The sequence below is a fragment of the Podarcis liolepis genome (assembly GCF_965112155.1).
Source record: "Podarcis liolepis genome assembly, chromosome: 1".
In the NCBI taxonomy this organism is placed as follows: Eukaryota; Metazoa; Chordata; class Lepidosauria; order Squamata; family Lacertidae; genus Podarcis; species Podarcis liolepis.
Window position 1 is genome coordinate 115,082,699 of NC_139554.1, and position 27,088 is coordinate 115,109,786.

The window sequence follows — 27,088 nt, forward strand, 5'->3', positions numbered from 1 at the left end:
CTCAGAAGTAAGGTAAGTGAGTATGGGTTTTCAGACTGAGACTTGATGCCCTAAAAAATTGACTAAAAGGGCAATTGACTAAAAGGCAATAATTGGCACTCTAATCTTCAATACACTGGACCAGATCCAAAGAGCTTAATTAATCTCACCTAGGTGCTTTGTTGAGCTGGAGGGAAATGGCTGTTTTTAAGTTGGGAGAGTTTGCATACAAACACACACAAAATGCTTTCAAAATCCCTATCAGCTTGTTATGAGATTGGAGGAGGGCCTGCTGTCTGAGAAAGGCCACCCAAGCTGCATATGCACTTAAGGAATTAGTTACAAGTTTTGGGGGATCATGGTGAAAACTTGGAAGTAAGTCCCACTGAAATAATTAGGATACTGTCAAATATATCTGACAATATTAAAGGCTTAGGAAAGAGAGTGAAAGGAGGCAAAGTCACAGCCTATTTTAACATGCTGTCACCTATTATATATTTTTATTCCCCCCCCCTTCCTTTCTCCTATTTTTGTAAACCATCCTGGGAGCCTGGCTGAAAGGCGGGATAGAAATATGTAAAATAAATACATTTAAATATAAATGGCGGTTGCAGCAGCTTTTGAAACATATGCCCCCTTCCCTATCCACAATTAATCAGCCATAATCTCCACTGAAAACAGTGAGGTTTCATTCCAAAACTGACTGTGTCCCTAAATAAATTTATTTGGAAGCAACTGCAGCTGGGATTAGTGAATTTTACTTCTGAGTCAATATGCTTGGGCTGAACTATAAAAGGTCCTATGCAAACATACTTGAAAGCAAGCCTGTGGAACCCATTGGGTTTAATATATTCCTAATTGGGTTTCCAATGTAAGGCAGCAAGCCTTTGCACCCTTACTTGGAAATGAGCCCTATGGAATCAGCAATACTTACTTCTCAATACAGGATAGGATAAGATAGGTTCTTCCTGCACACTTCATTAGTTACTGTTTGTAGAGTTCTACTATGAGATGGCAAACATGTCAAGGGAGGATATTAGAAGATAGCACGCCTGCTCTTGGGTCGCTATCAATTCAAAGCTTTTTTGATCGAGGTACAATAGAATACCAGTATTTATTTCGGTGTGTGCGTGTCAAACATGTATGCTTAGAAAGGACTTAGACGGAAAACAATTTGTATAAATAGTTCTTTAATCAGAGGCAGCAAAAAAACATTGGCAAAGTCTAGAAAACATCTCAGGGTCACAACTGCCGTAGAGACAACGCAGCTTAATCACAGAGGTCATGGTAATAATATACAACTTTGTGTCTCCAAGGGGAAAAGAAAAGATTCCCCTACAATCTTCAGTGTGGTAGCAGGATGATCTCCGCATAGTTCAAAACAAGTACCATCATTATAATTACTTTCATCAACAACTCCACTCACCCCCAGAAAGTGAGAAGAGTTTGTAGGAAATGAATGGGATGGTAAGGTTGTGTGCGTCGTTTTCTTTTAAAATCATTTTTGGCCAAATGTTTACATCAAGCAGAAACCCTTTGATACTCTCCCACTTCCATCATTCTCTTTCAAGGGTGGACCAACATCACTGCGACCAAGATTTAAGACTTCAAGAAGAAGAAGAAAGAGCTCAAAGGGGATTTTTTCCCCCCTAACACAACTTTAAGAGTTTGAACCAAACATTTGTCCAGAGGACATTTACATTACAAAAGGACTTTGGCCGAGTTCTGCCCCCACCCCTTTCTTCTTCACACGTTCTTCAGTTCACGTCATTTGTGTTGGGGATGGATGAGCTACATTGTGAAGTCAAATTTGTCCTACTGACAGCCCCACTGGAAACATGTTTACTCGGAAGCAAGTTCCACTGGGTTTAATAGGGACTGTTTCCTTGCAAGCAGTGGAGCATTACTGCCTCTTCCCTTTTGCTAAACCAACCTTCAGCGGCAGCGTGGCCACATTTGCCATAGATTGAGCCCCATTGAAATCAGTGACACCTACTTCTGAGTAAATATACAAAGGATTCGCGAGCGCAATCCTGAGCACGTTTAAGGAAGAAGACCAGGCCAATAAAGTCGATGGACCAGAACTTCCCAGTGAAACGTGTTCAGGATGGAGAGACGCGCAGACACACAAAGGAAATCCATTTTCTCCTTCCCTCCCCTTTCCCAGATTATCCCCACCACCAACAACCTTACTTACTTTCTAGGATATTACTCTGCGCGGTTACTAGAGAATACCCCACTGAACGCAGGATTTACTTCCGAATCAACGTGCCCAGGGACCAGACGTTTACTAAGCCCCGCGAAGCTCAGGCAGTCTTGCCTTGGGCTTTAGACTGCAAGGAAGCTGGGGTTGTTGACTTCTCTTTGCCAAACAACACGCTTCCATGGGACAAAACGACTCAACACAGGCCATATGTAAACAATGGTTGGTTTCCCTGTTTTTAAATCAAGCTAACCTAGAGCTTCTGTTGAGAGGAGGATTTCGAAAGGGACTTGATGAAATCTGAGCACAGTGAAAATCTGGGGTTAGGGACGATGCTTCCCCCCTTTTTTAAAAAAATAAAAATGATTTTAGGGTTTAGATCTCCAAATTTGAGGCCAGGTCTTGACAACAAGCCCTGTTTTTCTCTTGGTACTTTTTTCGGTGCCAGCAGAAAAGGAAGGGGAACTCCAGGTCCAAGAGGTTAAGGGTTCAGAGGTCATTCCTCCCGGCTGAAATACGGCGAATCGAAGGGGGGAAAACGTGTCCTCTGGATGAACCTGTTTCTACAATTTAGCCCGAACTTCAGTAAAATACCTTTTCAGCCTCTCAACGTGAAGGCGTCAGAAAAGAAGACGTCTCCACTATGTATGAACTGGGCGCTTTTTGTCATAGACAATGACGCGCAGTGAATGCAGGAATATCCATCTTTAATATCACGGACGGGCAGATATTCAAGGGGAGCCCCCGTAAGAGTCTGAGAAGTAGACTCAACTAAATAGAGAGAGGAGAGAGAGAGAACAAAGAAGGGGCTCCAGGACCCAACACAAAAGAACACTGCCTTCTAAGACCCCGATCCTAAATACCTCAAAGTAAGCCCTACTGATCGTCTAAGGACTGTCTTCCAAATAAGCCTGCTCGCTTACTTTGGTGGGAAAAAAGCACAAAAGAAACTGCCAAACTGCCGTGACTTCCATGATCCACTACATTAAATATGTGCCTCTCGTCCTATTATTTAGACACATCCATCTCTCTTCTTCTCTCCCCTCCCATCTCTTTTTCTAATCAAGGAAAGCCTTCAGAACTTGGGCTATGCGATTATAAGATGAACCCAATGTGGCTATTTGGCATGGAGAAAACAATACAGACCACGCTAAGATCCCATTCTAGAACACAGAAAAGTCAATTCTTAGGATTCAGAATTCTCTTGCAACACTCGGTAGGCTGAGTGGGTTGGCGATCCTATGCACCCTTACCTGAGAGTCAGTCTTATTGAATTCTGCGGGGCTTACTTCTGAGTAGGCAGGTCTAGGGTTGTGCTAGAATTCCCGTCGAAATCAACATGCCCGGGCAATGGCTGTTCATTTAAGGGGGATGCGAACTTAACAAACAAGCTCATCTAGCTTTCTTCTTTTTCCAATTGTCCGAATCTTAGCATACTGATTGCGGGGGGCGGGGGGCGGCGTGTTATATTTACTTCGTTCCTATCCAAAGTTGTAATTGGAAGGGACGGCGGTTTTAGCATCGTTTATGTAAGGTTTGCATTGGTTCAGATACTTACAGCCAAATCTGGGTTGATCTACACAATAGTATAAAAGGCATGGATGCATGCCGAGCATATCAGAGCATATTCTTCCCTCACTAAGCCTACCCGCTTCCTCTGAAATTATATTAAAACAGATCCAATATTTCCTATTTGGGTGTGAATAAAAAAAGAAACACAAGCATTTCCATTCGAAACATGCAGTTCATTCCTGGGCTTTTGTTTCGTCTGTTTTGCTTTGAAAAACCAACACGATGGTTTAATTCAAAACATTATAGTAATAGTAAGCACCATGCCACCTTGTTTGTTTGTTCCCCATATCGCAAATCCCTTGGAATATTCACTTCATTTTTCCCGTTTTGCTTTCCTTTTGTTTATAATTTGCCCTGTCCCTCCTCCCACACAACACCCCTCCCTCCAACCCCGCCTTGGCTCAAAGTATAACGCGTGAACAAAAGGAAACGTTTTTAATCCATTTCATTTAAAAACGATAATAATGCTTTGCTCCTCGTCTCTAAAAGCTAGAAAACATTTGCCTATGTACAGAAGAATTTTTTTAAAAAAACAACGGGGTCGGGGGGGGGAGAGAAAGATCTCTATTTTTATGGGAGATAAAAACACTGAATAACATTGAAAGGCAGGGAGAGTACACGCTTGCGCTCTCTCTCTCTCTCTCTCTCTTTTTGGTTTGTCTCTCTAACTTTTTCTTTTTCCTAAACAAGAAATAAATAAATACGCTAATACAGTACAAAAAATAACAATAAAATAACCCGTTTCACATCATATTTGTATTAAATATTTCTGAAAAGTTAGAAGAATGGAAACGCTTTCCCCTCCCCTTAAGAAACAAACAAAAAAATTAACGGTAAAAGCGGAGATGAGCGGGGGACGAGGGGAAGAGTTCACAGGTTTTCAGAGACTTCGGTTTAGGATTTACCCAAATGCACAACCTGGAATGGCATTGGGGGGTGGGGAGGAAGAAATAACGAAATTAAGAGAATCAATTCCACCACCACCCCAAAAAACCTCTCTCCTTGGAGATCCCAGACGAAACAACACAATACGATTCTGTTTGTAATGGTGCAATAGCTGTGTGTCGGCAGAGGAGTTTTATTTTAAAAATATTTTTATCTATCTTTCTCTCTCTCTTTCTGTATATATATCTATATATATATTTATAATTATCACTTTCTCACCACCTGGATGCAGAGTTTGTTTGAGTGTGAATGGTTGTGCTGTTTTGCATTATTCCTACGAAGTCCATAATATCGTTGGGTTTGTCTTCAGTACCTTAAAGCAGGATGAGGACAATTTGGGAGTTGTTGGCTGCTACGTGCAGGTTTCTGCTTTTAGCCGGCATGTGCGTTTGTTTGGGTGCTTGTTTGTATATTTGTTTGTTTGTGTATCCTGGACAGTTCAGTTCCGAATCAACCGGGTCTGAAACGGACCATCTTCCAAGTTCCCTACAAAGTTGTCAAGTCTGTCTGATGCTCCTTGACAGTCTGTGAGTGTTGGCTGGGGGCCGAGGAAGAGCTAGAGGACCGGCCCTTGGTGTTGGGCAGTTTGTGGTCTTTTTTCCACTTCATCCTCCTGTTCTGGAACCAGATCTTGATCTGGCGTTCGGAGAGACACAACGTGTGGGCGATTTCGATCCGCCGGCGCCGAGTCAGGTACCGGTTGAAGTGGAATTCCTTCTCCAGTTCGAGGACTTGCTGCCTCGTGTAGGCTGTCCTGGAGCGCTTCGGTTCTCCTCCGGTGTAATTAGGATTCACTGAGCGGGGAGAGACAAATCACAGGCACGACTTAACAACCAACCCTCCAAAACAACAACAACAGCAAACCCATAGTCTAATCTTGACTTTCTCATTAGGCGTTAAGGAAGAGAGAGAGAGAAAGGAGTCTCTGGTAACCATGTGGCCGTTATATACACCATTACATTTGCTAATAACAGATGGGCATGCTTTCTTCCCCTCTCTCTCTCTCTCTCTCTCTCTCTCTCTCTCTCTCACACACACACACACACACACACACACTAACCCCCCTCCTTCCCTCATAGAAACAGCGGACCTTTAAATATCTCTAGCATCTTTCTGAAATGGAATATTCTCATGCCCACAACCACATGACCAAGAGGCCTATTTCCCCGGCCATAAAAATTTATGGCGAGTGTAATTGGCTACCTCGATTTCAACCCGCGTCGCCAAGCCTGGAAAGGACTTTGGAGGGGTGGGGTGAGGTGGGGTAATGAATCAAGAAGGGGGAGGCGGAGTGGGGTGGGGTGGGCGAGGTGGGTAGCAGAAGGGGATGCTTACCTGAGTTAACGTGGACTTTCTTCATCCAAGGGTAAACCACCGCTGGCTGCTTCATTGCTCCTGCTGCTGTTGGTGGCGATGACCCGTTGGGGCTTTTGAGGCTGGGCTGCTGGTTGCAGGTCCTCGTGGCGGGCATTGGAGGCGGGGGACAGTGCTCAGCCTGCCCGGGGAAGTGGCTCGCTGGGCCGGATTGCTCCTGCCCGTGACCCCGCGGCTGCACTGCCGAGCCCTGGGCATTGCTACAACCGTAGGGCTGCTCGCTGTAGTTTGACCGTGGATAGATTCCCTGGTGCTGGAAGTCAGAGCCTTGCGAGGCACCGTAATAGTCTGAGCTTTGCTCAGCAAGGTAGCTGTTCTGCAGATATTCCTCGCAAGGGGGGAATTTGGGGTCCACATACTTAGAGTTCACCATATACGAACTCATGGCCATTAATTTCGGAAGGTAGAAAATACTAATTTTTCTCGTGTTGTCTTTTTTTCTCCTTCCAGAGAGCCCTCCTACTTGCTGTCAACTGAATAAAGTTAGGCGCCCATGTGACCTGCTCAGCCAATCGGGAGGCAGAGAGGTTTATCACCGGATTTGTGTGTGCACCTCATAATTTCCACAAATTTCACTAAATAATATACGGGTAATCAAGTGGACCCACATGCTGTCTGATGATTCGGGTGGTTTGCCCCCCTCTCCCTCCCTCCAAAAGGAGATATGAATACCATAAAACACGATTCATCAATAGATGGCCGTCTCCCTGACACCCACGCCCCAACCCCATCTGCCCTCTTCCCCCCCTCCCCCAGGTAAATCAAAGCCTTTTGTCTCATCTGACTTTCTTAACCTTTGATGCCCTTTAGTTTGCAATTTCGGGGATCATATGAAAACATTAGTTGGTTACATTTCAGCAATCAAGAGCCAAAGCGTTAAGTTCAGGCAAGGGGAGCGAAGGAAGCGTCGAAAACCAGGCAAAGGACAGAAAATCAGAAGAAGACATCAAACAAGAGGGCAATATGATGTACAATGGATCTCCTCTGCCTTTGTTTGGCAGGGGTCAACCAAAAGTTACCAGCATCTAGTTGGGCAGAACAAAATTAGGCAATAAGTAACTAGCTTCGAATTTACATTGCAAGTGTCGAAACAATCTGTTTTTGTAAACTCCATACAGATAACAAACTATCCTGAGACCTCTAAAGTTCAACCTAAATATATATATATATATATATTAAAAATGGCTGTTTTTTTTTTAAAAAATGGCTGTTAGCTTTTTTTTTTTTTAAAGCTTTAATAAGATAATTCCAGTATTCAAATTGTTCATAGACTTCTTTCAGAGTATAAGAAAACGAGGCGTCTGTTTCTATTGGCGTCCAACGTTAACATAAAAATCTGGAGAAAATGGGGGCATGGGAACGAATACAGAAATCGGTATTATCAAAGTTACTTTAGCCACCCTTTATTATTATCTGCAAGCACATATTAACTGGGCAAATTAGCATTTTCACAAATTCTTTGCAGACTAATTATATTAATACGAACAGGTTTATGGTGAGATATAAATAACTGTAAATTTTTTTAAAAAAACATAAGCAACAAATATAGAACTATTTTTTTTAATGTCCTAGTATACCAGAGTGAGGCAATAGCATCCAACGTGCGTGTGTCTTTGAGCATCTTCTATGTTTATAACTTATAACCATTTGCAGAAAGGTGAAGTTTTTGCATCGACCATATATTCCCCTAGAATCGAATCTGTGACTATGTAAACACCACACAAATTCGGTTCTACAGGGTATATATAGACAACGTAATAACATTTTGCTTTCGTCTACAGAGGGTGGGTAACAAAGGCAGCGTCACTGTAGCGTCCTGATGCCTCTGACTCGCTCGCGAGGAATTCATACTACTCTCTGTTGGGGTAAAGGTCTGAAATTATGGATTTGAAAAATATAATGATTTCATAGGAAAGCATACCAAAAAAAGTGTCATTTTTGTGACTTTGGTCTTTTTCAAGATGTAACGAGTTCTCACGACGGGATTTTCAGATAATCTATGTGACAATCGCTCTGGATTCTTCAGCATTTAAAGCACTTGCACTTAAAAAAAACACCATTCAAATAATAACTGTACACTTTCAATAAAAAGAAAGGCTGTCAGCTAATTTATTTTTTGTCAATAGCATGATGTTGATCTAAACAATCCGCCTTTCAATCCCATAATAAAAGTCTTGGTGCAAAGGGACCTTTATATAGGAGAAAGCTAACTATTCGTTTCTGAAAACAACTAAATGGAATTATTTCTATTTCTATTTTTGTATTTTTACCTTGATGCCACTACCATCAAGCTGAATATTCTCCTAACTGCGGAGAGTATCTGAGCCTTACAAAAAGAAAAGAAAACCTCCACACCACTGTCCTTTGGTTTTCATGCAGTAGTGTTGATGGTGAAGGGCAGGGCAAGAGGTCATCTTAAATCATTTACAAACATATCCCAGCGTTTCATTATTTCTACTTTGTCGACGGCAACACACAGGATTCCAAAAGTTCATGCATTGTGGCTGACCCGGTTCCTCTGTGTTGTCTTGCGCTCAGCTCCCTTCCATTCTCCCTCTGTTGGGTATTCTAAGCAAACCAACTTGGGATAAATCAGAGCGAGAGTGCATGGGATTATATGTACGTGTCTGCGTGTGTGTGCATATATGTATATGTGTATGTGTGTGTACACACATATATGTATCTATAGACATGTATGCATATATATCATTAAGCATCTGTGAGCAAATGGCTTTTTAAGCAACGACCTGCTCCTTTTCATGGAATTAGGGGTGGCTTTTTCTTTCCAGAAGGTGGTCTCCTTGGGACAGAAATGGAAGAGCAAGTGGATCACTTTACGGATTTCTGAATCAGTACCTGCTCTCTGAGTTGGCTAAAGAGGCATTCTTATTTCTAATGAGAAGAATGCGTGGGTACGCCCCACTCTTGCTCCCTTTGATGAGTAAGTATTTAAGCAAGAAATGCAAAACGGTCCAATTCTACAGAATATACGTTTTCAAATGTTACTTCTCGGGGAAAGCGGAATTAAAGGGTGGCCTGGGACAGGACTAATCGGAGAAAGGGCTTTCTTTAATTTAAACAAAACATTTTTAAAAAAGAATCGTTCGGATAGTTTGTGCAATAGCCCAGATTTTCATATTTGTTAGACGCTGTGACCTGCGTTTCACCTTATTGCGCCACTTGCTCAGACAGGTCAAAGCCAAAGGAGTTATTGATGAACAAAAGCGTTAAACATTCACCTCGTGCTCAACTGCCCGTACAAATTCTTTTGATCCACCAGGCCGTTTTTGTATTCTGGTTCATAATCAGTATGCTGCAGCTAAGTTTAAGGAATATTTTTTAAAAGAAGAAGAAGAAGGAAGGAAGGAAGGAAGGAAGGAAGGAAGGAAGGATAGAAAATGAAAGGGTGGTGCTTATTTTCTTGTTAAGTTTTAAGGCTGGCCAAAGAAAACTGAGGCAAGGGCAAAAAAGGGGGGGATTTCAATAGGAAGGAAGAAAATGTGGGAAATCCCAGTCACCCTCTTAGTGGTTTAAAGCCATCCAAAAGCCATACACAGCACAATATTATGGTTTTAAAACAGGCAGATCGATGTATCAGGCTGGGATTTAAAATTAGCAAAATAAATGGCTCAGAGCTAAGGAAGGAAAGCATAAAGGAGACAGAAAGATGTTGTGCCGAAAATAATCGCTTTTAGAGGTTGAGTAACATATGGTTATATTGGTTTCCCTTTTTTCTAAATAGGGAGGTAATGTATTGTATCCCAGGACAGCAGGCTAGAACTCAAGCTCCACATATAATTATGCCACATATACTTGCAACCATTGAACTAATCATAGCCTTTCTTCCTTTCCCCTTTATTGAAATCCAGCCCTCCCTCTCGTATTATTTTTACCTCTTGTTTCCCCTAAGTTCAGACAGCAATATTATCTGTATCTGCTTTCTTCCAGCATTTCATATAAATGTCAACCACTCTATCTCGGGAACACTTCACTGACACCTAACAATAACGTCATTAACACAGCCTTGGTTGCGATCCTATGCGTATTGACTAGGAGTGCACCTTTCCATTGCAAGCAGCAGGCCTTTATGCCCAAAATAAAAGGGGAGGAGATACAACAGCATTTAGAGCATAACTCCTCGTTGGAGCATTAGTTCATCCTCAAAGGCTGCAATACCGAGAGGGCAAGCGCAATCCGTATTTTGGATCTCCACCAAAAGAGGAGCCAACCAGTAGAAGTGCTTGCCCTGGTACATGATAGATTCAACATTTGCGCAGGGAAACACGGCATGACTTTATCCTGTTAAAATGTTAATCCTGCTCGTTAGCTGGAAAGAGCTTAAGAGAGGCACAAGATGGGCACCTTCACCTGCAATTATCTCCCCAGAAACTGCACAATCAGCGTTTGCTGTGATTTGCAGCCACAGACCGCAGGAGGATGGGAGAGGGAGACAGAGAGAGAGCGAGCAAGCTTGAAGCCCCACGAGCCGTCCAGTACAAAACAGCCTTGCAGAAACAACCAGAAACACACCACCTCTGTTTACAAACTCAAACGTTTACAAGGCGATGTTTGGAAGCCCCAGCAAATTTTGCACACACGAAAAGGAGAGAGAAAAAAGTGCACTTACTGTAGACGCCCTTCCATTGTCCCGAACCTGTTGCAATGGGGGGAAAGAGGAGAAAGAAAATAAACAAAACCATTTCGTATTGTTGTTTTTCCATGTATAGATGATACTGATCATAGTGGGGGGGGGAGGGGGGAATGCACGCATTGCATCTCTATTTAGATATGAGAATGTTAAGGACACAGGCAGGCATTGCATATAAAGGTGACAAATCAACACACTCCCCCCCTCCCAATTGCTGATTTGCCTCTTTTGTTAAATTCTTTTTGTAATAAAAGCCAGCCAAATTAAATATTTCAGTCAGAGTTATCATATAATTGTATACGATCATCCTTACTGCTAGTTTCAACTATGTTTCTATAAAATGTTTTATCTGATAAAGATATAAAGGATTCTTCCTCCAACTGAGTTAATCCCAAAGTGACAGAAATCTTACCAGCGTAGTGAATCCCTGAAGAGCCCTGGCCAGTATTTAGTCAGTAACCTGCTTGCTTAAAAGTCCATACCATTTTCCCAACATGAACTTGTAAACATCATCATTATTATAGTAAATATATTTTACTGTTTACTTAAACAGATTTCCCTTTTTCAGTCTGTGTCTTTCTTCTCTTATTGTAACAAATAAATTCTACATTATCACCCACGTGGAGAGAGAGAGAGAGACTGTTTAAACAATGTTTTCAAAGAGAAACAACCAAGGTTGAGCTATTTTGAAAAATATCCCCTTCACTTTTGCCTGCGCTATCCCAGAGAAGGGCTGTATAGACACCCAGACCAGCTTAAAGCAGGGAGCAATCATTCCATCGATGTATCATCTTATCTCTCGTTCCGTTCCTCCCTTCACTCTCCTTCTAGAATAACAGCCAGAACGCAGTGCCCTTGAAATCTCTGCAAATTAAACACTTAATGAAGGATCTACCGGCTTAAACCGAGGTTGGTTTCTTTCACAAAATTAAGATTAAAACCGTCGACGTGCGATTCACTGACAGCTCTCTTAAAACTTGGAGCAAATCCGAAGGAAATGCTATTCCTATAATACTTCCGGGCTTCCCTGGATCTGCTCTTTTCATTCATATATACAGTTCCAGGGAACACTCAGACACACGGTCACTGGAGAGAGGGACTCGGTCACATATGGAGCGCAAGAAGAGACTTACTGTGAGCTTTGCCAAAGGGAAGAGGAAGGTACCCCCGGGAGAAGCAGAGGTCCTGGGCGCTTGGTTTCAGGCAGAGGTCTCCTGCCTAACACTTTCCCTGTCACTGCTCCCAGGAACTAAAGCATCTGCACTTGTATGCTCTTAAACTAATTTATGGTGGGAATTATATTTTGGCTTGTCAACTCTCAAGCCATAAAACAAAGTTTATTGGAATCACGTGCTTCGAAAGAGCCACTCAGGACTTATCTCGACGGAACAATAAATAACCTCTAGCTTTAAACTTTTATTCACTTATATAAAGAGGGCCTGGAAGGAAGGGGGGTTAAAGAGAAGGGGGGAAAGGGGGTAACCCCGCCACACATCCTGCGTTCTATGAAATTTAAAGTAGTCCAAAATAGCGAGGGCCAGGCACTGGAGGCCTTGCGTGGCTGTAGCGTTTAGGCCAGGCTCTTTTTTATTAAAAATAATAATAATGAGTTGTGCCAGGACAGGCCCCAGTGGCAGTTTAGATCTCCCCTTTAAGGAGGAAAGGAACGTGTGAATTTCGCTGTGAGTACCGATTCAAAATTTATTTGAATGAATATGTATGTGGAGTGGTGGGAGGGAGGGAGGGAAGGAGGGAAGGAGGGACGATTTTAAGCAACACCAAAGGCCATCACGTTTGTGGGATCCTCCCAGCTAGCCCACGCCCAGCCTCTTCTCTATGGTCAGGCCCCAGGCACTCGGGTTACGCGACCATCCAGACGGCTGCGATGCACACACAACTTTGGAGCGAATGGTGCCGTTTTGCAGGATAAATGGTTCTGTTGTCTAGGGTTTGTCAGAGGAAGAACGTATTTATCTATGTCTGTTTGCTAAGCAGCTACGGAAAGTGCTGGGTGTGTGTGTGTGGAATTGACCGATAGCAAAACCTCCATGCGCAGGAGCAGCGCAGCAGACGTTGGGTGGGCGCAAACGAGAGAGGAAGGCCATCATTTTCAGCTCCTGTTTGGGAGCTTCCAAGAGGGATCTGGCTGGCCACCGTGAGATCCAGAATGGATCTAGCAACACAGTTCAGCAACTCTTTATCAGGCGGCCTCTTTTGGGCCCCTTCAAACTAACCAAACTGTTTCACAGCGCAGGGAGATACACGGGACTTGTAAAAGTGACAAAACAGCTCAGCCTATTCGTGTCGTCGTCCCCCTCCGCCGCCTCCCGAAAACTTTGATAGCTGAAGCTTTAAGGAGGGGAGTCATAAAGCAATAAAAAGTAGTCTGGTGTGAAGGAAAGGTAGGAGGGAGCAGAGAGAGGTGGGGGGGGGGGGAGAAGGAGCGGGTGAGTAAGTCAAATTGGATTTTAAAGAAACTAAAATTCTGAGACACCGGAAGTCAAATGTCCCTGGGAAGGTATAACCTTTTGCATGCAAAGTTGTGTGTGAGAAAGAATCTGTATAGATATATAGATATAAAACTAGGGGTGGCAGGGATAAATGCTTTTCCAGTTGTGTAGGTCAATGGACACAAAAAAATTTGGTGAACAATACTCCAAAATGAAACAAATAAGATAAAACGGCAAGGCAAGATAAAGGCAAGTACCTTCTGACATTTAAAATGAGCAGAGCAGAAATGTTTGAATGGAGAAGGCCCCGCCCGCCACTTGGCTCTCCTGCCATGTGAACTGATCTTATTATTACAGGGAAATGATTTATGAAAATGACTCCAAAGCATGGGTCTGCATGCGTCGCTGTAAGGCTGTAAAGGTTCAGCCGAGGAGGAAGGTATCCGAAGTCATTTAGGTGAGCAGGACTTTTGTCATATCCTCCAGGGGAGGCCAGGATTCTTAGGAGCAAATGCAACTGACGTTCACCTGCTGGAAAGGCTAGATTCTTTCGAAGGTTTTTCGGACCAGAATAACTTCCCTGCATCTAGTTCAGGCAAAGTGTTTGGAAGTTTACATACTATTTTAAACTAACGTTCTCTCACCCCCACCCCTTCGTATATACATTACTTTAAAATAGTAAATCTCCCAATGGGGGTGGGTGGGAATTAAGAGGGATTTTCATGTGTGGAGGAAGGGTGTTATTTTACTGCAATGTGTGCAGAGACTCAAAACATAAATTAGGTCTCTCGGTTTAACAGGCTTACCAACCACTTATGTTGAAAAAGTAGCCACACTCAAATCCTAATTTTACTTTACGTGACACCTTCGGTAATACCGTGGGATGCGTGTTCAGAATTTCGGACTCTCGTTGTTTTCTAAGATGTTGTTCAAATGGTATAAATATTTTTTAGAAAAAAATAAAAAATATCGCTCCAATCCAAGCGAAAGTCTGGTCAGCTTTCCAGAGCTAGTGAAGACTCAAATAAGCCAAACGGGACAAAATTATAGAAACTTTTTCCAAGGGACGGGGAACACAAAAATAAAAAACACAAGCAAATATTTATGGGGCACGGATTCGGATCAGTAAGCCTCCACGAGGCTGCCTTGCAAATCAGGCCCCCTGTTACACTCAAATCCCCAAAAATTGGTACTCTAGAACTGTAGACAGTTTAAACACGATCCATATGGATCATGTGCATTAACGGACGTTATTGATTGATTAGACTTTAATTTTGATGGAACTTGCCTTCAGAAAAGTGTGCTTAAAGGCTTGCGTCTGCCGTTTAGTTCAGCTGCTTTAGCTATCAAACTGAATTGAAGCTCCAGTGACTTGCATTAGTATCCTAAGTACCTCTCTTGGGGTAGAGTCCTACAAGTGGACTTAAGCAGCCCAACCGTGAGAAGGACTAACATTGTTCTCAGTGTGTCTGGTTTCAATGACACAAGTTTAGAACACAATTTCCATTCAAGTACTTCCTCTTACCTTGGTGATTGATTCTGTGTGCACTCCTGAAGATGAGGATTTGTTCTGAGAACATATTATTGACATTAGCACTAAGGTTTCTACTATTGGACATAGATTCTAAATGTTGGTTCCCTTTCCTGATCTTCATTTGGAGAGTGTGTCCCGACCACTTAACAAAATAGTATTTTGTCCCTTCTGCAAAAAGTCCTTCTAGCTGTGATCCAAGTCCCATGACATCAAAGTTCCAAGCCAAGGTGCTCAAGGTGCTGCTCTCCATATATTTTGGGCTACCACTCCCATAAGTCCCAGCCAGCATGGCCAAGGGTCATAGATGATAGGAGTTCTCATTCATAACACATTGAGGACACCACGTTGGCCACCCCTGTTCTAAGTGGACACATGGACATCTGAGGCACTTGATTCCTGCTTAACTCAATGGGCCAAGTTCTTGCCACAATGCTCAACCTGTGTCTGGGCTGTACTACTTTAGAGTCCCAATCACATGGGGGCTCAAGTGATTGAACATGCCTCCATGCCCTCCACCCAAAACCTGTGTAGAAACCTTCTCCAAAAAATCTAGTTTGTTTGTTTTTTTTCTATTCCAATAATTTTGTTTGTAGGAGGAAGTATTGTGCCATGTGAATTCCTGCCTGCAGCCTGAAATGCTAGGACCCAAAAGAAAATTTGCGACTTTCTGTGATAAGTAGAACAGAGTCAAACGGTACAGTAGAACTGTGATAGGTAGAAGAGTCAAATGGTACAGTCTGTGAATACAGAGCCAGTAAGATTCATTATCTAATACACAAGGCTAGCAGCTGATCTGCCTCCTGTTTTTGCACAACACAGAGATTGTTCACTCAGTCTAGGTCTCCCATACAATGCACTGCAGAACACCTTAATTTAGGGATAGCCCAAGACATCTTCCTGCCTGGTGTGCACAGCAGCATTTTGCCAGTTCCCACTCCCCCCATCCCAGTGAAATTACTGAATACCCAAGACCAGCTATGGTCTTTTGGACCTGAATCAGGAAACCCCCTTGCAATAACACCCCCTTGCACACACACCCTTGCAATAACAGCAACAATGCAAATAATTTAAATAAACAATTTGCTGCACCTTCATGACATCCAAAACCAGCTGCCTGAGGCTGCTGCATCATTGTCTCCCATGGCAGGCCGGTCCTACCTTCAATGCTAAAATTAGAGGCGCCGGGTTTCAAATCCCTTTGAAACTCACTCACTGCCCTAGAATACCTCTTCCTAAACTCATACTTGTACTGGTTAGTTGTTCCTCGGTGATTAAACAAATGTGCTCTGCACATGTTGAGAGACACTCAGGTCTTCACATTTTCCTGGCTCATCCAAAAAGTTCTGTTTTCCAGCCCTGGAGACTGGCCTCAAATCAAATGCTTTGTGACTATAAAATAGCATTTAGACGTGTTTCTGTTTTCTCAAAGTTATAGGAAGCACATCACGATGCTAGTAAAAAGTTTTAATCCACAAAAGAAGAAGAAGAAGAAAAGAAACAGGAAAAAACATACATTTTACATTGAGTGCCACAACTAAGGAAATGACCTGCAATTTTTTAAGTGGTCATCAAAGATAACATAGGCTTCACTGGTGACGATATGCACCTAGAAGGGAAATGAGCATAGAAAATCAGATTAGGAACGGAGGGGTCCTGTTCACAGGTGCAAAGCCTTCTTTAACAGGCAGAAAGAAATACGGTCAGAAATAGATTCCCCCTTTCTTCTTCTTCTGTACAAACTTTGCACTAAATCAAAATAAACTCGTACTGGACCGTGATCAAAATGCCAGCACAGATTACTTGGTTATGTCTCAAAACGAGAAGTGCCTAAGAAGTCGGTTTCAGCTCCTTGGCGCTAGCCCATACAATTTAGGATAAATGCATCCACTGGAAATTGGCAAGGGGTTTAATGCCCCGAAACCACAGAAAGGAGGAAATAAGGCAAATGAGCTGTAGGAGGAGATGACGTGGCCTTTCATTAAATGTGGTCAAGGATACATGAGGAGAGAGGGAAAACGGGGAGCGTTCTCAGGTGAAAAATTAGAAGTTTGCAAAATGGCTCGGTTCAAAGCGGGTTAGTGCTATGCGGAGCCTTCAAAAGTCCTGGCCCCAGAGAAGGCGCGGGCAAAGGAGAGAATAACTTCGCTTTTATCCCGATTCTCCTCAAGGAAGCAGAACAGAAGCCCCTCACCCTCGTATATGAACACAGTAAGATCGAGTCAAACTCAAGCTAATAACTTGCATTTAATGTAAACAGGACTCAAAGTAAGAACTCTTATTCAAGAGATTGATACATTTATTTACCATCCCGAATACATTTCACCTGGAAAACAAGTCCTTTGGTTTTAACTGCCGTCAGAAACCTGAAGTTTTGCACCTCAGAACCTGTTCTTCTTTTGCGAACGGTGGGTGGCAAACAGAGGTTGTAGCCAACTAAGTCATACTCCGAGTAGAACCACTGAAATCAATGCTCTTAACTGACTTGACTCTAATGATGTGGTTTCAATCCGTCTATTCTTGAGTAACGCCGGATATCACCCCAGATCCAAAGTGTGCATTCATAGCACCATAGAATTGTAGAATTGGAAGGGACCACGAGGGTGCTCTAGTAAAACAACCTGCAAAGCAGGAATTGTTTTTGCCCAACGTGGTGTTTAAACCCATGACTTTGAGATCCTTTGCTGCCTTCTGACGAACTTCTACAGCTGCAAAGAGGGATGGTTGAGTCAAAGTCCTACTGAAGCGCCTTTTGCTTTTTTTGCCCTTTGTAGGACCTGATTTCACCTCAGGTAGCCGTCATTCCTCTGATTTAAATTCTACAATCTGATTTCATCAGCTATACTCATTCGCCTCAAAAATGTGTGCTGCCACCCTAATCTTAGCTAACAAGAAGTAAACTCAATGGGTTTCAATTCTTAGGATGGTGACCCACGACAGGAATTATATGGGAATAGGTTCATTTGAGGCAGTTGGGTTAGCCTCTGATTGAACGTGCATGGATGATCTGGCAGGATTCTGTAGCCAGAAGGAGGACACAGTTAACCTTTCTTCATTGGAAAATATTAGGCAGGTTTGGGGCTTCACAGAGCTCTTTCTCATTCCAAGAACCTTTGATAAGAAGGCAGCATAAGAGACAGAGGAACATAATGCAAGCCTGTTGGATCAGGTCAATTGGCCCATCTAGTCCAACATCCTGTTCTCAAGGTGGCCAACCAGTTGCATGTGGGAAACCAGCAAACAGGATTAGAGCATGAGAGCACTTTGCCCACCTGCAATTCCAAGCAACTGATATTCAGAAGAACCCACATACATAAGCCCTGTACAGTATAGGGCAGGCATAGGCAAACTCGGGCCCTCCAGATGTTTGGGACTACAATTCCCATCATCCCTAGCTAACGGGACCTGTGATCAGGGATGATGGGAATTGTAGTCCCAAACATCTGGAGGGCCCGAGTTTGCCTATGCCTGGTATAGGGAAGCTTTTTAAGGTTTAATGCTTTACTATGCTTTTATATATGCTGGAAACCACCCAGAGTGGATGGGGCAAACCAGTCAGATGGGCGGGGTACAAATAATAAATTATGATGATGATGCCTCTGACAGTGAAGGCAGTGACCAGTAACCGTTGACAGCCTTCTTCTTCATGAATTTGTCTAAGCCTCTTTTAACTTCATAACTTCAAAATGTACAGTGGTACCTCGGGTTAAGAACATAATTCATTCTGGAGGTCTGTTCTTAACCTGAAACTGTTCTTAACCTGAAGCACCACTTTAGCTAATGGGGCCTCCTGCTGCTGCTGCTGCTGTTCCACCACTGCACGATTTCCATTCTCATCCTGAAGCAAACTTCATCCTGAAGCAAAGTTCTTAACCCGAGGTGATATTTCTGGGTTAGCGGAGTCTGTAACCTGAAGGGTATGTAACCCGAGGTCCCACTGTAGTGTGTTTGACCAACAAGAATTTGTTTTGATCACCCAGTCACATGGCAAGGAACCTTGCATTCCTTCAGGATACTGTAGAATCATGTATTGACTGTGGTGGCCATTCATGTTGATCAAGACCACTTTCTGAGGACAAATGAACTGCATTGCTCAATTAGACTAAGGCGTTCTGTCTCCAACAGTGACCAGGCTATGAAAACTCATAACCAAGGGATTAAAATTCTGGCATGTCTCATAGGCACCTGGTCCAACACCTGGTACTCAGAAGTATGCTGTCTGAACACAGAGAGTTTCACATAGCTAGGAAGATAGCTGTGCAATGCCTACCCAACTAAATGAAGAGAGAAAGCCAACTTAGTGTGAGATGTGACATTTTAAAGATCTAGGGGCTGCAGTCCCATCCATCCTGAAGTAAGCCCCATTGAACTCAGTCTAGCTTACTTCTGAGTAGATACAGGAATGCAGGAAGCTGCTTTATACTGAGTCATTCCAGTGATCCACCTAGCTCAGTATTGTGTACACCGCCTGGGAGGGGCAAGGAACATTCCTAGCCCTTCTTGGAGATGCCAAGGATCTTCTGAGTGCAAAGCAGATGTTCTGCCATTGAGCCATAGCCTTTCCCTGTGTATAGTATTGTGTTGTATAAGTTTGTGTTATGAAGGCAGGTGCTCTGACTCAGGAAAGAAGAAGATGGCACCATGGATGGAGACCACAAATGTGAAGAAGAGGGCAGTGCATATCTATTGCACATGACAATAGGAGACAGGGAGACAGAGAAACAGAGGGGTGGGAGGGGGGTGGTTGTGTGGCACAGAAGGTCAATCTAGGCCAAGTACTTGTGTCATGACTGTGGAAGGTGAACCTTGAAAGAGTCCAGTGAATGAGGTTGGGAGTTGTGGGGGTAGGGAAGGCAGACAGAAAGAAAAAGCTAGACATGCAATTTGCTTTTATCACCTACAATTGGGAAGACTACAAGCCAATGGACTGGATGTTTTCAGCTCTGTTAGAAGTAAGAGACCTTTGAGAGGAATGGCTACCATTTTAGGGGCCATCAGAGATCAAAGGGAAAGCAAAGGAAGCAGGAGAAGAACAACATCAAAGATCAGACAGATGATGGTCCCCTGAAGTAACTAGCTGTGACCACTTGTTTGCTATGGTACAAAAGGCTGTCTATACAGCCCCATAAACAGGGACTGCACTTGAGGGTGAGGAGGCTGGCTGATGGTATTTTAAATGGCACTGGTCTGTGGGAGACCCGGGGAGTGTAGTGAGATGATTATGGGCCATTTCAACTGTGGTTTTTAATAGGTAGCTGTAATATGTCTTTTGTCTGGTCTAAAGAGGTCTGGCTGACTGGCTGCACCCACAGGTATGTGCATAAGACTGAAAAGAGGGGATGGAATATGAGCACTACTTGTGGGGCAGTCCTGTGCTCCCTTGAATTCATTGGGATTTACTTTCAACTGAACATAGATAGGATCAGGCTGTGAAGTGCATGAAGGCCTAGCAGATGAACAAATATGTAGCTCTCCATTGACCTCAATAGCTTGCCTTGGTAGATCTACCCTTAAGATCTCAACTCTGACTGATCCTATCATAGTTACTCAAAAGTAACTTTCACTGGGATCTACTCTCAATGCAGTGTATGTAGGATTGTAGCCTTCCAGCTCAGTCTTGAAAACTCAGTGAGATTTAGGCTGCAATCCTATCCCCATTTACTTGAGAGTAAGACCCTCTGAGCTGACTATTACTCACTTCTGGATAAACATGTGTAAGATTGCCCTGTTAATAATACAAATTCCTTGAGTAGAGTGCAGCTGGCTTCCAGTTTCAAATGTTGGGCCAGAACTAGCCAAGTGAAATTCAACAGAGATTAAAGTAAAGTCCTGTGTTTGTGTACCAAGAATGAAAGACACAAATACTGTATAGGATCGAAGCAGCCTGCTTTGGCAGCAGTACATAGGGAAAGGATCAATAAAGGATCAATAAGTTGATCATAAGCTAAACATAAGCAGTATGATGCAGTTGCTAAAAAAACCCCAAAACACCTAAATGCAATATTAGGATATTTTAAAAGAAGCATAATGTCCAGATAAAAAAAGCAATAGTTCCACTATATTCCATGCTGGTCAGGCTACAACTGGAGTACTGACAAAATTGCTCATGGCCAGAGGAAGGATGGTGAGTAGCATGGTATCCAAGTCTCATGAGGAACCATAAGAGAAGTTGCCTAGTTTTAGTCCGGAGAAAAGAGAATTAATGATCACAGCCTTCAAATATCTAAAGGACTGTCATGCAGAACAAGATGGAGCAGGCCTGTCCTCTGTTGGTCCAGAGGGCCAGACTAGAACTCATGGGTGGAAATGGCAAGGAAGTAGTCTTTATCTAAACATTAAGAGAGAATGGCAAGGGCTGTTCAAGAGTGCAATGGGCTGCCTCCAGAGGTGGTAGCATCTGGGGTAGCCCCTGCTGGAGGTCTTTAAGTAGAGGGTGGACTGCCATCTGGCAGGGATCCCGTCACTGAATCCTGCACTGCAGATATGGCACTGACCATTAGACTGGACTGGATCACTTCAATATTCCATTCCAACACTATGGTTCTATCAGGGTCAAGAAATGTAGAGCGTTCGGAAACCATTTAGGCTCCTCCCCTTCCCTAAAACGGTTGTAGCTTGCTTTCCAGAATGCTGAGAACCAAGAGTGCCTTAGCCTCTCATGAAATTACAACCTCACAAATGTGAAATTGTTAAACGTGTAGTTTAAGCATAAGATTACATTAGCCAAGTAAAGGGACTGTTGTTGTTGTTGTTATTTCATTTGATCTCTTGTGACAATTGCTTGGGGAGGGCAAGTAAGTGTCGCAGAGAGCTAGAATTTCGTGATCACTTTCTTCCTCGAACCTGCTTGCGCGGGGTGGGTTAATAGAGGCTTTCTGGGCTACCCTTGCAGACAGCGGGTCCCTGCCATGTAACAGATCAGCAGAGTCACTGCAGCCGCTCTCTGGCTGAGGGCAGGTCTTAAGATGCACAGGGCTGCGAGGCTTGTCCTACAGCGCCTTCTCCTGGACGAGCGGCCAGACGACAAAGTGACTCTTCACATCACAGGGGCTGGTGGGCGGGGAGGGGGAGGGAGGAGAGGGGCAGGGTCTCCATGTGACATCTGCTCCCAAATCAGATAGAAGAGGATTAGGGAGAGGGGGAGAGAAAAGGAAATTAGAAGGAGTAGGGAATCCCTTCTGGGAAATAACGACAAGGATGAACCGCACCTTTGTGGCACCCCTCGACTCAAATATCAGGTGTGCAGAAGGCCTTCTGATTCCTGTATAGATAGTGTCCCTTCAGACTCTGAAAGGTTCCTACCATCCTGAGCGTAGTCGTGCGGGTGTGTGCGCGCTTGCACGGTTGCAGGCTTCACTCTCAAGGGATTTCATTACATAAAGCACGTATACGTAATATTAAACAATGTTTTGAAGTTGAAGAAGGGGAGGCATCCCGCCTTAAGTCAATATTAAAAGAGCTATTTATTTAACAGCTGAAACTGAAAGGCACGCCCGCCCCCACCGCCTCTGAATATGTTTGCTGGACAGGAAACGCGGAGCTGAGCTGTTTTGTTCTTGGCCCAGGCTGAGGGTCTGAGAAAAGCTGCTGAGAATATGTGGAGGTTGTTTAAAGGGACGGGAGAAAAGGAAGCTGGCAGTGTGGACGGAGATCGGAGGCTGCATGGGGGAGACTGCGCTAGCCAGGCTGTTCTGCGTCCAGCACAGGAATGCAGACGGACACAATAAGAAGGAACATAACGAGCGACTAGCAAACAGGAAGGCAGAGTAGGCTGGCAACGTTTCAAAGGCAAAAGGAGCCTCTGACACCACTCAAGGCGAGACCCCAGACTCTTAACATCCTTCCTGATCCTTGGCTGGTTCCTTGAGCAGAACCATTGGCCTCAATAGCAATGCGTCCAGGCACGGTCGGTGACTAACAATGTGGGAGTTCTCTGTCCTGCTCAGAGTGAAGAGAGGCCTGTCGCTTGGCCGATTCCAGAGCCAGTCGGCCAGACAGAGACAACGAACCAGTTGCCAAACAACCAACAAGCCAGCATTGATGGCCCATTTTCTCTTTCTAGCTAAAAATCTAGTAAAATCGGTCTAGCATCCAGGAGTTTTAACCCAGGCCTAGCCTTGTGCCGGATTGTGGCTAAGGGCTGCTCCATGAAACCCGGTGACTGCAGCCTGGAAGCCACATGGATTTAAAGGAACTGCGCCGACCTTATTCTTAACCCCACATAGCTCCTGCCTCCACGTCAGGTCTACGTCTTCCTGGTGGTGCTTTGAAACAGTCCAGCATTTAAAAAGGTCTCCGATTCTTCTTCTTCTTAAACCTCAAAGCTCGGTTGATTCATTCCCAAAGCGCAGTTTGCTGTCAGTTTGGAAGAACTGCTGACTATCCTAGGAGCCAACCCAAACCAGCAACGCTACCTTGATACAGCTACCTATCCACCGTTCAATTTTAAGTCTGCAAACAAGAGAAAACTGGAGGGCAATAATGTTCTCCATACAAAGCTTTAGCTATCGCTACAAAGAGCTCTAAAACAATGCGTTGCTTTTCCTTCTCCTTAAAGTGCTTGGCCCCTCCTCTCACTTCCACCTTTTTTTTTAAACGAAAGCCCCTCAACCCGTTTTTCCCCTTCCCATGCTGAGATCATGCAAGTGTTTGTGTCGTCCCCACGCACCCCCCCCCCAAGCACTTTAACTCACACATGTTTCATGTTTGCTGCCCTCAGCTTCCTCCTTGGAAGATTTTGAAAGGGGAGATTTTCTCCCTCGCATCCAATTAAACTATACTTCCTCTTTAGGAAAAAGCAGGTTTTCAAAAGCCACTCGGCATAAGGATTTTTAGGGAGATATTTATCTCCAATGTGGTGTTATTTTCTGTCTTAAGCTCTGTCCCACTGACCAAATGAACTGTTTATGGCGATTCCTTTTTCCTCTCCCCCTCACCACCCCACACTCACTTCCTGTTTTTTAGCTCTTAACACTAGCAGTAGCAGCATTCAGTGCCGCAATGCAGTAGAGCTGTAAATACCTTTAACAGCTGCCTGCCAACCAAAGAGTGAAATACTGTCTTTGTTCGGATTCTCTCTCCCACCCCCAGCTCCAAGCACTCATACAGCAGCCCCTGAGAAATATAGTTCACTGGTGTGTGTGTGTGTGTGTGTGTGTGTGTGTGTGTGTGTGTGTACACACCACGAATAGCTTTTTAGAGCTTTGGGTGAATGGGTATTTAAGGGCACTGAACCCACCACCAATGTACAAAAGATCTAGGCAACATATGAACGGGTGGGTTCTTCTTCACTAAGGACATGACCATTTCTGAGATTATTTTTCCTTACACAAATTGTTGCCTTGTTGTGCATTTTCAGCTAGAAGTGATTAAACTATCCACGTTTGACCACTGGATGAATTCTCCTTTCTTGAGGGGGGCGTAACGTGTCTATTTATGAACTCTCTCCTTTTTTAGGGGGAAATGAAATGAGCAGCCCCAAATACAATACCCCCCCCCCCATCAATTTGATTTCAGTGAGCTTGGGGGCAAACTCTCATAAAATTCAGTGGAAATCACAATGGTAGGGTGGTCGAGCCTAAAGCTGTATGCCTAAAATTGCGGTTTAAGGTGGGAAAATGCGCTGAAATCAGTGCCCCTTTCTTCCAATGAATCGAATGCATTTAGAATCAAGAGTCTGGGTTTTTCAGCACCAAGCACTCTGGCACTTTAAGTCGAAGAACATGAATATTTTCTGTAAAAAGAACAGTCATCCAGCAAACGTGATTTGGTTTTGTTTTATTTTATTTCTTTAAATCCACGTACTTTGTATTGGGTTACGAATCTACGATGGGTTAGATCTTATGGTTAAAAAAAAAAGATGCGGAAATTAAGATTTCAATAATGCAAAGGCAAACAAACCAATCAACATTGTGTCTCCAACTTAGCTATAATAAATGCAGTCTAACTGGGAGGGAGCGAAAGGGAGAAGCAATATACCAGAGGGGAAAGTGGGCGGACTTATATATGCACACATGATTTTTTTTATTTAGGATGGTTTGCGACTTTCTGCTATAAACTGTAGCCATTAAACTGTGATCAACAATCACCTTGCAAGATTGTGATGGTATTTTACTCCCACCCAGCACCCAGCCCAATAACTTTCCCTAGACTGATTGCTAGAAAACCAGAACTCCACATTCTGTAGACTTGATCGAAAAAAGAGGGGAAACCGGATACGAGTGATTAAGTGTCGACTTCCAACAAGTCGCAAAAAGGATATACGAAGTAGTCATTCTTTACAGAATAAAATTTGAGTGCATTAGCAAGATTGAAATGTATTCCTATCACCTATAAGTTATTTTAAATTGTGGGGTGATCAAATATTTATGCATAGTAGTACGGCCTTTAAACAAAACTGATGTATAAGCAACATTACATTAATATATTTAATGCATGTATAAATCACATTATGCAAACCAGTTTTCAGGAAGACCATAACATAATAAACATAACATAACATAATAATATACATTCCGGAAGAGATAATCGACCTTTTTTTTAAAAAAATGACTTGTCTAGACCGGACAACAGCCCTGCTTTAAAAATAAATAAATAAATGAGGTGATGATTCAGCGTAACATTTTAAATAGAAATAAAGACGCCTAAGGCTGCATAGCAACAACAGCAAAGTTATAGGGGAAATATATTAGATATTTGTATCCAGTCTGCAATCTTATGCCATATTTACTTAACAATTAATTCCCACTGTAAGGAATTTATTCACTGCCAAGTAAACATGGATAAGATTGGACTGTCTTGAGCTATATGGATTATTCCCCTTCCCATAATTGTTGCTATGAAAATAAACGTATTGAATCCTCATGTCACCCCGCTCACAGCCAGAAAGACAGACAGATAATCTCCCTTGGTTCAATTAGGCCTGATCGATATAAAATATATTTTTGAAAACGTCTGAGCGCCACGGTGATGTCATCCTCCCTCTAGACCACAATAATCCGCAACGCCTTTACTCCAGAAGTCGTTGTCTTGCTACATAAGAGTAAGTACCTGCTATGTTGCAGCCATATTGGTGTCTGCTTAAACCTTCCACGCGTTAGCTACCGTGGAACACGCCACATGCGTCGTGCTCTTTATGACAATGCACACTAGGAAGTGTTTTGACCGCCCTAGAAAAAAACCATCTAGCCGCTGCTCGATCCATTCCAAAACTGTTATATATATCCGACAGTATGACACAAACATTCCTTGCCATCCCTCCCGCAAAGTACAGTTTTAACAATCCCCTGATGTTTTCACGACTGCAAACATTTGGCCTTCGCTTTGCAAGCAAAAATCCTAAAACAGGGTCTTGTTTTCTGTTTAGGGTTCCCCCCCCTCCCCGCCCTCCCAGTCATCTTGGCAGGATTAATCGCAACCAGCACAGAAGAAACCACAGATCGTAAGCCAGTCTCCCTGCAGCAAATCTGGACGTAGGAGCGCTTAGCTTTGCTCATTATTAGTGACCCGGATGGGGACACACACACACACACACACACACACACACACACACACACACACCTGTTGATAATGAAAGGCATGCGGATGGAATCCTGCTGTTAAGAAAAACCACTAAAGGAGGGGGGGACGAGGCAACAGCGCACAAGTAGAAATTGCAGGACATCTCGGTCCAAATAATTTTGCTAGTAGTTTTTGTTTGGGGATTTTTTAAAATTCTGCTTCGGCAGTTTCTCTTGCTTCCAAACCTACTCTTGCCTCCCCAACCTCAGAGCATTCAATTCCACTAGTGAACCACGCTAGTGGGGCGGGGAGTGCCTATCTCAGCCTTGTTCTTCGTGGCATGGAAGCCTCAAAAGCCAGGCAGGTGGCAGCAGAATGCGGCGAAGCGCTTCCAAGCCTAACCCACCGCACCACCTCGCCTCTGTTGCCTCCGCTTGGGCGAAGAAAAAAACCACAGGCGCTTGCAGTGATGGTGGTGATGGGCGCCCGCCTTGCCCACTTTCTTTTATGACTTACGGAGTCATTCTCCGGCGCCTGAGCGAAAGTAGGAAGCCCTGCAGCGATGCAGACGAGTCAGGAATAAAATGGGGGGAAGGAGGAGGAGGAGGAGGTGGTGGTGGTGGAAAACGAGAGCTGAAAAATCCCTTACCCGTTCGCTGCCCCGGTGGAAGGGCGTGGAGCCCAGCCGCATCCCTGTAATCCATTAGGGGTCGCGTTCGGTAGCAATCCGTGTCCCATCCCGATCGGAAAAGCCAAAGGAGGCAGGCAAGGAAGGCAGGCAGGCAGGCAGGCAGGTAGGGCTGGGAGGAAAGAGAGCTCGCTAGATAAACAAGCTGCCTTGCTGGCAAAGACAAGGGAGCTCTGGCCCCCCCTCCCAGTCCCTCCCC

At 43.8% G+C, this 27,088-nt stretch overlaps 2 protein-coding genes across 4 annotated transcripts in view; both read right to left on the bottom strand.

Moving 5' to 3' along the window:
• HOXD3 (homeobox D3) overlaps positions 1-26,959 on the bottom strand; it is a 52,064-nt gene extending 25,105 nt beyond the window's left edge. Inside the window, exons 1-2 of one of the 3 annotated variants that reach the window (XM_083469422.1) lie at positions 26,851-26,959; positions 10,701-10,727 (exon numbers count right to left, since the gene is read on the bottom strand). The gene's annotated coding sequence lies outside the window, so the exon portion shown is untranslated. Of the gene's footprint in view, positions 1-10,700; positions 10,728-11,854; positions 12,016-26,850 lie in introns of those variants that run through there. The other 2 variants (XM_083469423.1, XM_083469426.1) reach the window with 2 other exon arrangements.
• HOXD4 (homeobox D4) lies at positions 1,153-27,064 on the bottom strand. Its single transcript, XM_083470508.1, has 3 exons — positions 26,851-27,064; positions 6,035-10,727; positions 1,153-5,493 (listed from the first exon to the last, which is right to left on the bottom strand). Exons 2-3 carry the CDS (start codon positions 6,462-6,464, stop codon positions 5,186-5,188), a joined length of 738 nt encoding a protein of 245 aa, XP_083326634.1. The 5' UTR covers positions 6,465-10,727; positions 26,851-27,064; the 3' UTR covers positions 1,153-5,185.
• Between the last annotated feature and the right edge of the window lie 24 nt (positions 27,065-27,088).